General features: G+C 47.7%; 1 protein-coding gene across 13 annotated transcripts in view; it reads left to right on the forward strand.

Moving 5' to 3' along the window:
* The window catches only part of Rsph10b (radial spoke head 10 homolog B), a 47115-nt gene that overhangs the window by 2418 nt on the left and 31245 nt on the right, over nt 1-13452 (forward strand). For 10 of the 13 annotated variants that reach the window (XM_004840458.3, XM_087195871.1, XM_021254752.2 and 7 more), the window contains 5 exons: nt 1110-1185; nt 3803-3871; nt 5917-6090; nt 11382-11467; nt 12757-12877. In XM_004840458.3, coding sequence (XP_004840515.1) covers nt 1110-1185; nt 3803-3871; nt 5917-6090; nt 11382-11467; nt 12757-12877 — 526 coding nt within the window. Of the gene's footprint in view, nt 1-1109; nt 1186-3802; nt 3872-5916; nt 6091-11084; nt 11255-11381; nt 11468-12756; nt 12878-13452 lie in introns of those variants that run through there. The other 3 variants (XM_087195869.1, XM_087195870.1, XM_021254757.2) reach the window with 3 other exon arrangements.

Below are 13452 nucleotides of genomic sequence, written 5' to 3' on the forward strand. Positions count from 1 at the left end.
TGAGTCTTAGCTCTGTGACTTCAGCCCAACCCCTGACCCTTGCTGAACCTCTCAGATTCTTAATTGGGGGAAGTGAAAGACTACACATCTTAGGAGGCCACTGGGAATGTCACTGTTTCTTTCCCCTGTTAATGTCTCTGATGTTCCCTATTGTTTGGTTTTTGGGGTTTTTTTGGTACCAGGGATTGAACTCAGAACCTTGCACTTTCGAGGCAGGTGGCGGAACCACTGAGCTGAATCCCCGGCCCCGGTGTTCCCTGCTGTAATGGTGCTACCAGTTTCCACACCTCCAGGCTTGGGATCTTAGAACTCCAAGCCCTTGTGCTTCTTTCATGATTCTCTCATTAGTCTTTTCCCTCTGCATAGACTATTCTACTTGATGGGGTGATTAGACTCATTTCCCAGAGACTCCCCTGGTCCCAGTCCCTCTTCCATACCTTCCTAGAGCATGGCCGTTTATGTGTCTCCTGGGGGAATTATTACCACCTTGTAGCAAGTCACCCCACAGCCTTGTAATTGACAGCTGTGAACGGTACCTTGTGGGTTTCTGGGGTCAGGGTCCACAGTTCAAGACCGGAGGCCTCTCAAGGTTCTAGTTGAGATACTGCCCGGGTGCTGTTACGAAAGGCTTGACTGGCCTGGGGGATCTGCTCCCGGGGGGCTCGTTCCCAGGGCCGTTGGCAAGAGGCCTGGTCTCGGGCTTTCACCACACGGGCTGCCTGCATCCATAGCATGGCAGCCGCCTTCCCCAGAGGGCTTGTGATGGTGATCCAAGGGTAGCAGCCAGAGCATCGATAGGTCTTCTGTGACATATTCATCTTTTCCACAATGTTCTAGTGGTCACAAGGTCAGCCCTATTCCATGGGCAGTGAATTCAAGGGGAGAATGACAGGGTCTATGTGAGACCCGGCCACTCCGCTCTCCTTCTCTACCAACCTTGAGTTTCTCCTCACTGTCTGCAGAATAAAATTCCTTAGCCAGTGCTCTGATCCCCACCAACCTCACCCTGCCCTCCCAACACAGAGCTTCCATTTTCTGTCTGTATTTTAACCCCCTGTCTCCTGGGCTTATTCACATCACTCATTACCTCCAGCTTCATTTCCTCATAGGTATGAAGGGGAGAAAGTCTGTGGCCTCTACGAGGGAGAAGGCTTTGCAGTCTTCCAAGGTGGTTGTACCTATCATGTGAGTCATGCACTTCGACCTGCTGGGTTGGGGGAAGGTGTGGGGTGAGAGGGGTTTTTTTTGGTACTGGAATCAAACCCAGGGCTTTACACTGAGCTACAACCCCTTCCCTTTTCTTCTTATTTTTTTTTTTTTTGCAAGAGGGTCTCCCTAAGTCACTAAGTTGCCCAGGCTGGGCTGGAACTTGCGATCCTCCTGACTAGGGCGATGGTTTCAGATTTGCAAGTCTTCAGTTAGTGTCATTGATTATTCAAAAGGAATTGCAAGTACTTCAGGCTGATTTTATTCTGAATTCTGACTACATACTTAAAGTCAAGTATGACTTAGTATGGCTGAAGTAGTCATTTGAGTTTTTTTCTTTGCTTGATTTATATCTATTTTAGTTCCATCACTAAAGTAAAAACAGTTGTCCCTTGGTATCTCTGGGGGATTGGTTCTGGGACTCCTTTGGACACCAGAATCTTTGGATGCTGTGGTCCCCTATGTGAAATAGGGTGGTATTTGCGTAGAACCTCCATCCATCCTCCCATTACTTTATGTCATCTCTAAATGGCTCATAGTACTAAGTACAATGGAAATACTGTACCATGTAAGTGGCTGTTATGCTGTATTTTTTAGGGAAGGAAAATGTACACCTTCAGTACTGATGTTACCTAGCTACAGTGCAGACATCAATGTAACTTTTAAAAAAAGTTCTCTCTCTGCTTTTGGTTCTGTGCCCAGAGTACAGATTCAGAAATTGTGGGTTAGAAGACCAACTGAAATCCCAGTGTTCCTGTCATTTTGCCATAATATGTTGAATAGATATGTGAATATTTGTACATGAGGTCCCCCCCCCCCAAACACTGGGGATTGAACCCAGGTGCCTTTGCACTGAGCTACATCTCCAACCACCACCTGTTTTTTGAGACAGGATCTCACTAAGTTGCTAAGTTTCCCAGGCTGGGCTTGAACTTGCGATCCTCCTGCCTCAGCCTCCCCAGGTATTAGGGTTACAGGTATTACCACACTTGATTTATCTGGGGATTTTTAGAAATGTACATTCAGGAACCCTAGACCAGAAGCCTGGGTGGACCCTGCAGAGTGTATGTTAACAAGCCTCCAGTGATTGTCACGCACAGCAGCATCTGAGAACCATCCACCCTGCCTCCAACCAGGTGGCTTCAGGGAAGAATGAGATGTCATTTTCTTCTTGTTTGCTCTGATTGCAGTTAGAGATTCAGGCGTGTTGAGTTTTTCCTGACTGGTTCCTACAGATGTGCAGCAGACACTGGATGTAAATGAACTGTCCTTGCTGCCCTGCAGGAGGCCCGCTGTATATGTGGGTGTCATGTCCACAGAGTCAGCCAACCACAGGCCTAAAGTATCTCGGGGAGCAGTTGTGTCTGTACTGAACAGGACATCCTTTTCCTTGTTATTTCCTAAACCATACAGAACAGCAGCTACTTGCATGGCATCTGCATTGGAACAGGTATCATCTGTAATCTAGAGATGATTTAAAGTGTACAGATGGGTTTGGGTGTGACTCAGTGGTAGAGCTCTGGCTTAGTATGCATGAAGCCCTGGGTTCAATCCTCAGCACCAAAATAAATGGGAGGATGTGTATAGTTAAGTGCGAATACTCCACTGGTTTATTTTTCCCCACCGTTTTCTGCAAGGGACCTGAGCGTTCTATGTGGATGGGTGCAGAGGGATCACTGTATGTTGTGTCTCCATGCATCTCCCAGCATGTGTGTGTCTGCATATACACACTAATGATTCCCATGAGGGAAAACAGATGAAAGTGTGAATTTATAAATGTGGTGATAAAAAATAAAAAAAGGGGGCCGGGGATTTAGCTCAGTGGTTCTGCCTCCTGCCTTGAAAGCCCAAGGACCCGAGTTCAATCCCCGGTACCAAAAATAAATAAATAAATAAATAAAAATTAAAAAGGGCTGGGAATGTAGCTCATTGTGAAGGCCCTGGGTTCAATCCCCAGTGCTGCCCCACCTCCAAATAAAAGGTATTCAATGTTCGAGCTGGGTGTGGTGGCCCACACTTGTTTCCTAGCACCTGAAAGGCTGAGGCAGGAAGATCATAACTTTGAACCCAGCTTGGGCAATTTTTTGTTGTTGTTTGTTTGTTTTTTGGTTTTTTGAGACAGGGTCTCGCTATGTAGTCCAGGCTGGTCTCAAACTCTTGGCAGTCCTTCAGCCTCAGCCTACCAAGTGCTGGGATTACAGGTGTGCAGCAGCACATCCAGCTCAGCCAGGGCAAGTTATCAATTTAGTGAGACACTATCAAAAAATAAAAAAGCACTGGGTATATAACTCAGCACAGAAGCCCTGGGCTCAATCCCAGTACCACTAGTTAGATAGATAAATAAATAAAATTTAAAAATTAAAAACTAATGTTTGAAATGCAAAATCAAAATATTTGAATTATACTGAGCTTCAAAGTCTTTTAGTCACATGTTCTGGAGAGGAAGACTGCTATGTGTAAGTTGGAGGGAATGCTATGTTTGATTGCTCTGAGCCCCTCTTTAGACTGAACTAAGCTCCCAGAGATAGTGAGCCAGAGGCAGCACGCCTCTGACCCACGGCTCCTGCTCAGGGCTCGCTAATATTTTGTCTCAAAGGGTCTGTTCTCAGAAGGTCTCATGCATGGACAAGGGACATACATTTGGGCCGACGGATTGAAATATGAGGTAAGGCATGTGATTCTAATTTTGCACTGTACTCAGTCAGTACAGACTCCCACGGATGGATGGGTGTGGGAAAAGCATTTCAGCACTTGAGGCTAAGAAAGTGCTCAGGACCACAGGATGCCAGACTTGGTGCCCACACAGCACCCCCTGGGACAGTAACTGTTTCCTCTACGGCCCTAGAGATGTTCTGTGAGTGCTGCGCACACATGGGGCACATACATGTGGCTCTGTGGAGTTCTGTGCACACAGAGCAGATATGTGTAGCTCACAGAACACATACATTTTACATTTACCCCCTACTTTTTACAAACACAGTTATTATACATTCCCTTCTGTTTATACTGGATAGAGGCCACATATTTTCCATTATGTGGATTTCATTTAACCCCTCTTGTTGGGTTGAAGGGAATATGTCGGGGTTTTTTGTTTTGTTTTTTGGTTTTTTTGCGATACTTTAGATTGAACCCAGGGCCTTTGCACTGTGCTTCATCCCTGGTCCTTTTTTATTTTGATTTTGAGACAGTTTCTCACAAAATTGCGAAGTTGTCCAGGCTGGGCTTGAACTTGCAATCCTCCTGCTTCAGCCTCCCAGAGTGGTAGAATTATAGGCATGCATCACCATGCCTGGCTTGACTGTGTCTTTTTAAAGTGATTTCCAGGCCAGATTTGTTCTCCAAGACTTTGCATTTTCTTTTTTTTTCTGGTACTGGGGATCAAACTCGGGTCCTTGCGCTTGCACAGCAGGCAGCGAAACTACTGAGGTAAATCCCCAGCCCAAGAGACTTTGCATTTTCAACTCCCCCCATGAAGTGTGAGAGTCTGAAACGCCATTCTAAAACTCTCGATTGCTAGCACCGTGGTGTTTATAAATGGCACCAAAGACTCACACACCACACTCACTCAGACACCAGCCAGGCAAGGGTAGACGTGAAGGCGAGTTTGGATCCAGAAGGTGGCTCCCTGGAGCTGGATGTGCTGTGGTGGAGCAGGGAGGGGCTGACCATGGGCCCTGGGCCCCAACAGTGGGTTTTCTGGGGACCTTTCTGGGGCCCCCTTCCCATGTGTCATCCTGGCTCCTTGCCTGTGGCTGACATTCAGGGTTTTTGACCATTGAATGACAGTTTGCCAGGGAGAACCCCCTGCTTCACTGTTCTGCAGTCTCTGGGGTCTGGGTCCTGCCATGGCCACAGCGCCCCACCCAGCCCAGCAGTAGGGTCCTGGGCAGCACTCAGGCCTGCAGACATGTCCTCAGGCAGGGCAGACGACAGGCTCTGGCCCCTTCCTTCTGCGGCTGTGATGCCCTATAAGTCTGGACTCCTGGGAGAGACAGCGGGTGCTGTATCACACCACGTGCTGGGTGGGCAGATGCCCTGCGCCTGCAGAGTGCATGCTCTGGAGGCGCCTGTGGGTGGGGTACCACCTGATGGGTCTGTGGAACACTTGGATGAGGCGCAGACAGGAACGTCCCCACTGGTGACCACTGCCTGGCTCAACATCCAGACTCTAGGAGTGGACCAGGAATTAGCTTCCTTCCGGTGAGTCCTGGGAATCTACAGTTCCCAAGGTCAGAGGGCAGCCACCTCTTGACCCTAAGCAAGCAGGCAGCCTGCTTCCTGAGCTTTGTCTGCACATGGCCGTCCTCACGTTCTATTCTGCTGTGCGTCCACCTGGTGGAGGGGTCAGGGAGAGAGGAGGAAGGAGGCGGGAGAAACCAGTGGCATGGCCAACTCTTTCTGTGCAAGAAGAGCCTCACAGTGTCAGTGAGCAGGTGATGTCCCCAACAGCTCAGAGGGTGAGGGGTCCCGCTGCTGCCTTCTCCCTGGCACGCTTTCATGTAGCATGCTGCATGTGTGTTGTAGCAAGTGTCAACTTCATCCTCTGCCATGGCCAAGTAGTTCTCCATTGTCAGTATTCACTGTAATTTGTCTCTTCATCCATCCGTTGGCTGATCTGAGCCGTCTCCACCTTTGGGCGGTTATGAATATGTGTGGGAGGATTGGAGTGCTGCCTCTCAGTACCTTGGGGCATCCCCCCATTTTCCCCAGGGGGACTTTGTGAAGAACATCCCTATGAACCGAGGCATGTACACATGGCTGGACGGCAGCAGGTACGAAGGCGAAGTGGTAAACGGCCTGAGGCACGGATTTGGGGTCTTCAGGTGCAGCACTCAGCCTGTGTCCTACATTGGCCACTGGTGCTACGGCAAGAGACACGGGAAGGTGCGTGAGGCGGCCGGGAGGCTGGGTCCTGCGGGGCAGGGTGGCAGATGGGGTGGGTGGCAGTGCTGCGGGAGTGTGTGACCTCGGAGTTGGCCTTTGGTAGCATCTGAGCTGTGTTCAGTCCACCTGCAGTGCTGTGTGACAGCACCACTGTCCAGTCCTGACCCTTTCATCTCCCTAGAGTAAAGCTCCACCCCTGTAGCAGCTCCTCATCCTGCTCTCTGCACTTTCCCTGGCAATCACGAGTCTGCTCCAGGTCTCTGTGGGTTTACCCAGCCGACATTTGATTTTCTTTTTAATTTTTTTGTGGTACTAGGGATAGACCACAGGGCCTTATACATGCCAAGTGCACACTTCTACTGAGCAACATCCTCAGCCCTTTTGAAAATCTTATGAGAGAAGACCTGACTAAGTTGCCTAGGCTGGCCTCACATTGTGATTTGCCTCTGCCTCCTGCCTCAGACTTCTGAGTAGCTGGCTTACAGATGTGCACCACTGTTCCTAGCTTGATGTTTTATATAAATGGAATCTTATAATATGTGACCTTGTGTGTTTGGCTGTTCTCAGTATAATATTTCAAGTGCATCTGTGTTGTATCATGTGTCAGTATCTTATTCTTTTTTTTTTGGTACCAGGAATCGAACTCAGGACCTTGTGCTTGCAAGCCAGGTGGCAGTACCACTGAGCTAAATCCCTGGCCCTGTTATCCTTTTTAATGGCCGAGTAATATTCCATCATCAGTATTTATTGTGTTTTTTCTATTCATTTGTCTGTTGATGGACATTGGGGTATCTCTATTTTTTTGTTTTCTTTTGTTGAAACAGGGTCTTGCTATGTAGTCCAGGCTGGTTTTGAACTCACTATGGAGCCCAGGCTGGCCTTGAACTTGTGGTGATCCTCCTGCCTCAGCCTCCCAAGTACTGGGATTACAGGCGTGGGGTACCTCGCCTGGTACTGTTTTCTTACTATTATGAATAGTGCTGTTGTGAATATATTTACAAGGATTCAAGTGCTTCCTTTCAGTTCTTTGGGGAACTATGCAGAAGTGGAATTGCTGGGTCATATGACAACTTTATGTTTAATTTTTTGAGGAACCGCCAAACTCCTCCACCAACAGCCATGCTATTTTACATCTTTACTAGCAATGCAGTGGAGATGCATTTTTACCTGAGGTTGCTGTTTTTGGTATTATCGCTTTGCTTTTGTATAGGATGACAAGATACTGTAGCACTTTTTACAATCTTTAAAATTTGTAGTTTAGAGACAGTTCCCTAAGAAAAAGTCTACCATGCTAATCGTCACAGGCCAACTCCTGACAGATTAGAACATGTGCCTTGGGAAAGTAGCGTCCCCTGGTCTGCTGTTGCCTTCCTGAAGTCCAGGATTGCACAGTATCCACGCATCATTTCTTAACAACTAGAGCCTCCTTTTTTCCTTTCTTTTTTCTTTCTTTTCTTTCCTTCTCTCTTCCTCCTCCTCCCCCTCTGCCCTCCTAATCCTCCTCCTCCACTTCCTCCTCCTCCTTCTCTCTCTCTCTTTTTTTTTTTTTTGTGGTACTGAGGGCTGAACTCAGAGCCTTCACATTGAGCTACACCCCCACCCCTTTTTAATTGTTTCTTTTGAGACAGGAGTCTCACTAAATTGCCAGAGCTGGGCTTGAATGTGTGATGCTCCTGCCTCAGCTTCCCTGAGTGCTGGATTACCAGTGTGCACCACCACACCCGGATGACTCCTCTTTTTCCTTTCTCCCTCCTTCATTCTCTTTATAATTTATGGCTGCTTACCAAGATAAGGTAAATACCCCGATTTCTTTTATTTCTACACAAAATGAAAGGGTGGAATCTGATGCATTACTGAGAAGCTCCACAGAAACCAGTGCCTCTTGCTCAAGTGGTACTCTGTGAAAAAGAGAAGCAGCAGGAAGAAACAGGTCAAGGACCAGCCCTGAGGAACCCAGGAGAATGCTGGCTCTAGGAGGCTTTGTGTCTGAACAACACAGATGATTAAACTCTGTCCTCCGCCTGCTCCCAGGTAGCCCTTCCCTGTAGGTTGATTTTCTTGGCAGTGGAACCACCAGACTGGCCAGTTGCAATGTAAAGTCCTTCACAGGATGCCTGCTGGTCTCTGGAAGTCATCACAGGCCTCGACAAACTGAGGAGGATTTGCAAAGTCTGTGCATAAGGAAAGATCTGGGTTAGAGTTCAGATATGGGCTAGGGTCAGATGTGGCACATGCCTGTAATCCCAGCACTCTGGGAGGCTGAGGCAGAAGGATCAAAATTTGAGCCCAGACTGAGCAACTTTGTGAGACCCTGTCTCAAAATGCAAAGGGATGGGGATGTTTCTCAGTGCAAAGGCCCTAGGTTCAATCCCCCTATCACAAAGTGAAAAAGGGTAGCTTAGCAGTAGAGGATGTGCTTTGTATAAGGGCCTAGGTTTGTTTACTTGTTTTTATATTTGGTTTTGTGTTGCTTTGTTTTGTTTTTCTACACAAGGATCTAGGTTGAATCCTAGCATGGTAAAAACAAATACATAGAGCCTGATCAAGGCAGACCTCCTTCCTTAATGGCTGCAGGCCAGGAGAGTTGGGAGAGAATGAGCCAGGTGGTTGAGCCACCCCAGTGCCTGGCTGTCCTCATGCCCACTGCAAGGCAAGCACCACTCAGGCCTTGTGAGATCACCTCTCCTGCTCTACATAAGCTCTGTCCCTCTGTCACTGCATTTGTGGGTGTTTAAAGCTCACAACAGGTCAGTTCAGACACTGATGGGCTGGGGATGGTGATTTCTGGACAGCAGCACCTGCATGTCTGCAGGAGCAAGGTGGCCACACGATGAGGAAGAAGGAACTTTGCACACAGACACGGGAAAGCTGTTAAGCTCAGACCCACATGTACTGCTCAGGGGCAAGGCCCGCTGCTCAGAGGAGCCACCCAAGGGAGGTTGCCTGACATCACGTACACTCAGAGGTGGCATTGAGTAGGATGTTGTTATGACTTTTGTTTAGAAAAGTAACTAAGACAGAATTTGGTACTAGGAGTGGGGTCCTTGCTGTGACTATACCCGACCATGTGGTTTAGGAGCCTTTGGAGCTAGCTTGTGGTAAAGGGAAGCATTAGGAAAGATTTGGAGATGCTGGCTGAAAAAGTAGAGGTGGAACCCCTTAGGCTGTACTTGATGGGAGATTCTGGTCAGAGCTCAGAATGCTGATAGAAATTCTGCTGGTGAAGACCAGGCTCAGGAGGTTTCTGCTGGGAAGAAGGACTGCATTGGCTGTTGGACTTCAGACAGTGTGCGCTATGCCTTGGCATAAAGTTTGTCTACATTTTGCTTGTGTCCAGAAACTTTGCTTGAGACTGAGATTAAGGTTTGTGGACCAAGTAATCTGGCAGAAGGAATTTCAAGGCAGTCTAATGTTGAGGCAGTGGCATGGCTACTCTTGGGGGCTTTTAGCCAGATCTGTGTTGAGAATCAAGAGCAGAGAGCCCAGCAAATGATTTAAAATATTTTGAGTTTGGCCAGAAAGGAAGCACCAGTAAAGATGTGAACTGTAAAGATAGAGCAGAGGAGATCTTGATTGTTGAGAAGGAACAAGAGAATAGAACAGATGGCCTGAGGGCATCACAAGCAGCAGCAAGACACCACCCTTTTCAGCCTCAAAATTGCAAAAGTAAGAGACTGCTTTGGGAAGAAAGCCCCAGAGCACCATGTTCCAGAATGGTAGCAGCCTAGAGAATTTGTTCCTCGAAATTGGGCTCAGTGCCCAATGATCCAGGCACTCAACCCTTAAAGCCGAGAGAGAAGGAAGCCTGGCTGCTGCTCCAGCTGGCAGCAGACCTTGGCATCATCCATGTGGCACTGGGTTTAGGAGCCTGCAGAATGCAAGAGTGGTAGGGTCAGAAAGGCTTCCACCCAGATCTCAGAAGGCCTGGGAGGCAGGCAGGGTGGCCCCGAGGGGGCCATGTGTGAAGCCAAAGGTCCAGTGGAGACCCCAGAAGGTTAGAGAAGCCAGGAATGTGGATCATCCAAGGAAAGCTGCAAGGAGTGAGCAAAGCCAGCCCCAGAGAGAAACCATGGAAGCTACAACTATGGGAAGTCCCGTGGGGGCAGGCAAGCCCTTTGGAATTCACAACTTGTCACAGATTGCTGGGTCGCTGGAAGTGGAACTGCGGGATTTCATGTTTGCCCCACTGGATTTTGGACTTGATTTGCTTCCATTCCTTTCTACTCCCCGTTTGTACCTTTTGGAATGGGAATCCTTATTTTGTGCCATTATATGCTGGACGCGTTTAACTGTCTTTCCATGTGTACAGGGGCCTGCAGCTAGGAGTTTGCCTTCAATCTCAGAGGAGACTTGGGACTTGGACTTTTCAGCAGTGCTGAAACTCTCAGGACTTCGGCACCTCTTAGAGGTGGACTAAATGCCCTTTGCGTAAAGGGATGTGCAGTAGTCTTTGGGAGCCAAGGGCAGAATGTTATGGCTTGTGCTTAGCTGTCTCCCCAAAGCCTCGTGCAGCCATAGGTGGGGCTTTTTCCAGAGGTGGCTGGATCTAGAGTGTGTGACCCTGGAATTGATTCATGGTGCAGTGCTAGGCTCAAGGGCACTAGGATGAAGGGTGTGAGCGCTGCCCACCCTAAGTAGTCTTCGTAAGATAAAAGAGGCAGAAAGATGCTATTAAGGTCCCTCATTTGCTTGCTTTTGCTGTCTTCCACCTACAATGAACTGTTTCTCCTCTGAAATGCCCTCTGCTATGCCACCCTGCCTTGAAGCCAGCCAACGATGGACTGAAACCTGTGTGAACTGAGCCAAATAAACTTTTCCTCCTTTAACTCTGGGTGTCGGCTATATTGTCTCAGCAATGAGAAAAGTAACTAAGACAGATGTTAAAGTGAAATAAATAAAAATGGCTTTGGTACATGAAGACAGTGACCTGCAGTTGCAGCAAAGGCACAGCTATTCACTTGAGGTGGCAAGGAGACATTTCTTTTGGTGTTTGACTGACGGTTACCAAGTATAACGAAAGGAGTCATTCCGTGCCTCACGGTGGCACTTTGTTATGGAGGAGTACTTGGTCTGTGACATGATCTCCCTGCCCTTTGCTAGGGACACCTTACTATTTCTTTTTTTAATTGGAAAACAAGGCAGCTTGAAGGATCGTGCATCTGTTGTAAGTATGACATTGACTTCTGCAGTGTTTACGCTTTTTAGCTTTCTGTATTTTTTTCTTTACATTTAAAAATTCATCTGTATTCTGAGGCTTGACCTTTTTAAGAAAATGATATTATTTGTTTTAGGGCTCCATTTATTATAATCAAGAGGGCACTTCCTGGTACAAAGGTGACTGGGTCCACAACATCAGAAAGGGCTGGGGCACAAGGTGGTAAGTGGGACATGGCCTCGTGGGGGGTGGGCACACAGGTGTCTCTGGCCCCAAAGAGTTGCCACTTAGGCTAAAGGTATGGTGAGGAAACTGCAGAGAACACATTTTCTGTCTAGCCAGGGTCGGATGTGTAAGTTAATCCCAGTATAGTCTGTAGTGATGAAAATAGTCTACGGATGATTTAGAGAAACACTATTAAATATCATACCGTTTCACCTTGTAAGTTGAAACTGCCTTCCCTGTTCTCTGCCTTGATCACAGACCTCCATTTTTAGTTGTATGCTTTTTGAAGGATGGTGACACCTTTGCCTGATTTTAGATTGAGCTGATAATTTTAATCCTTAAAATATTTATAGCAAAATATTAAATAGTTACAATAGGGAATTGAGTCTAGCCAGGTATGCTGGCATATGCCTGTAATCCCACCACCCAGGGAGGCTGAGGCAGGAGGATTCCAAGTTTGAGGTCAGCCTGGGCAACTTAGCAATGTAGAGCAACCTTGTCTAATAAAAATTAAAATAAAAGGCTGAGGATATAGCTCAGTGTGAAGGCCCTGGGTACAATTCCCAGTACTGGAAAAAAATTATTTTTTGTACCAGGGATCGAACTCAGGACCTTGCATTTATGAGGCAGGTACGGTGCCACTGAGCTAAGTCCCCAGCCTGATAAAACAAATTCCTGAAAGATGTAAAACACTTGTTACCCACTTTGTTACCTTAATAAATAATCAGCAGGTTTAATAAAGTGATTTATTCTGCTCCCTAAGATGCTTGCTATTGCTCACCGCATGCCTACCCAGTGAGTTTCAGTATATAGGAGTGTCTGGACCCAGGACTGGATTTCTTCACAGGTATTCAGGGGAAATTTTAAGAATTGTGAATGTGTGAGTGTGTGTTGCTGGGGATGGAACCCAAGGCCCCATGCATGCCAGGCAAGTGGTCTATCACTGAGCTAAACCCTCACTTCAATTTTTTTGTTTTGAAACGGCCTAAGTTACCCACCTGACCTTGGACTGGTGATCCTCCTGAGTAGCTAGCTGGGACTATAGGAGAACACCACTACACCTAGCTAAGAATCTTTCTTTTTTTGAGACAGAGTCTTACTATGTAGTTCAGGCTGGCGTTGAACTCACTGCATAGCCCAGGCAGGTCTCCATAGTGATCCTCCTGCCTCAGCCTCCCCAGTGCTGGGATTACAGGTGTGTGCCACCACCCCTGGCCTAAAGATCTTAAAGACACACATTGTATATGAGGCAGCTGATCGTTCCTCTTTGGTTTCTTTTGTCCCAGTTACAAATCTGGAAACATATACGAAGGCCAGTGGGAAGACAACATGCGCCACGGCAAGGGCAAGATGAGGTGGCTGACGACCAAGGAGGAATACGACGGCCACTGGAACAGGGGCATCCAGGTGGGCACTGTGCGCTCCTGGGTCCCATGGCCACTCTGAGCCTGCGCTGCCCAGAATCGCACTGTGTGCTAATCCGGAATTCAAGCTTTGCTGAACTTAGAAACTCAAATTAGGGTTGAGGGGTCTCAGCTGCACTTTTGCATGGCTGTCCAGTCCTCTGAGACGTCCCCACGAGCAGGGCTCTGCCATCAAGAGTCGGGGAGCCCTGCGGCTCCTGCAAGGGCAGAGATGGCTGTTCACACTCAGAGCTGTGGATTGGCTGCGCAGAGCAGAAACACGTCAGCTGGCAAATTTAACATTGTTTATAAAGCCTGAGCTTTCTCTTTTCTTTTGTGGTACTGGGGTTTGAATCCAGGGAGCCCTGGGCTACCCCCCAGCCATTTTTATGTATTTCAAGATAAGGTCTTACTAAGTTGTCCAGGCTGGCGCAAATCTGCAGTCTCCCGAGTGGCTGGGATTACAGTGCTGGAATTTCTAATGTCTTTGTCTTTTGTTTGTTTGTTTGTTTGTTTGTTTGTTTTGCAGCACTGAGGATTGAGCTCAGGCTCTTCTCATCCAGCGTTTTTGTTTTTTAA

Source organism: Heterocephalus glaber, unplaced genomic scaffold (genome assembly GCF_053883595.1).
Source record: "Heterocephalus glaber isolate CG9 unplaced genomic scaffold, H.glaber_assembly_v1.0 deba00001610, whole genome shotgun sequence".
Taxonomy (NCBI): Eukaryota; Metazoa; Chordata; class Mammalia; order Rodentia; family Bathyergidae; genus Heterocephalus; species Heterocephalus glaber.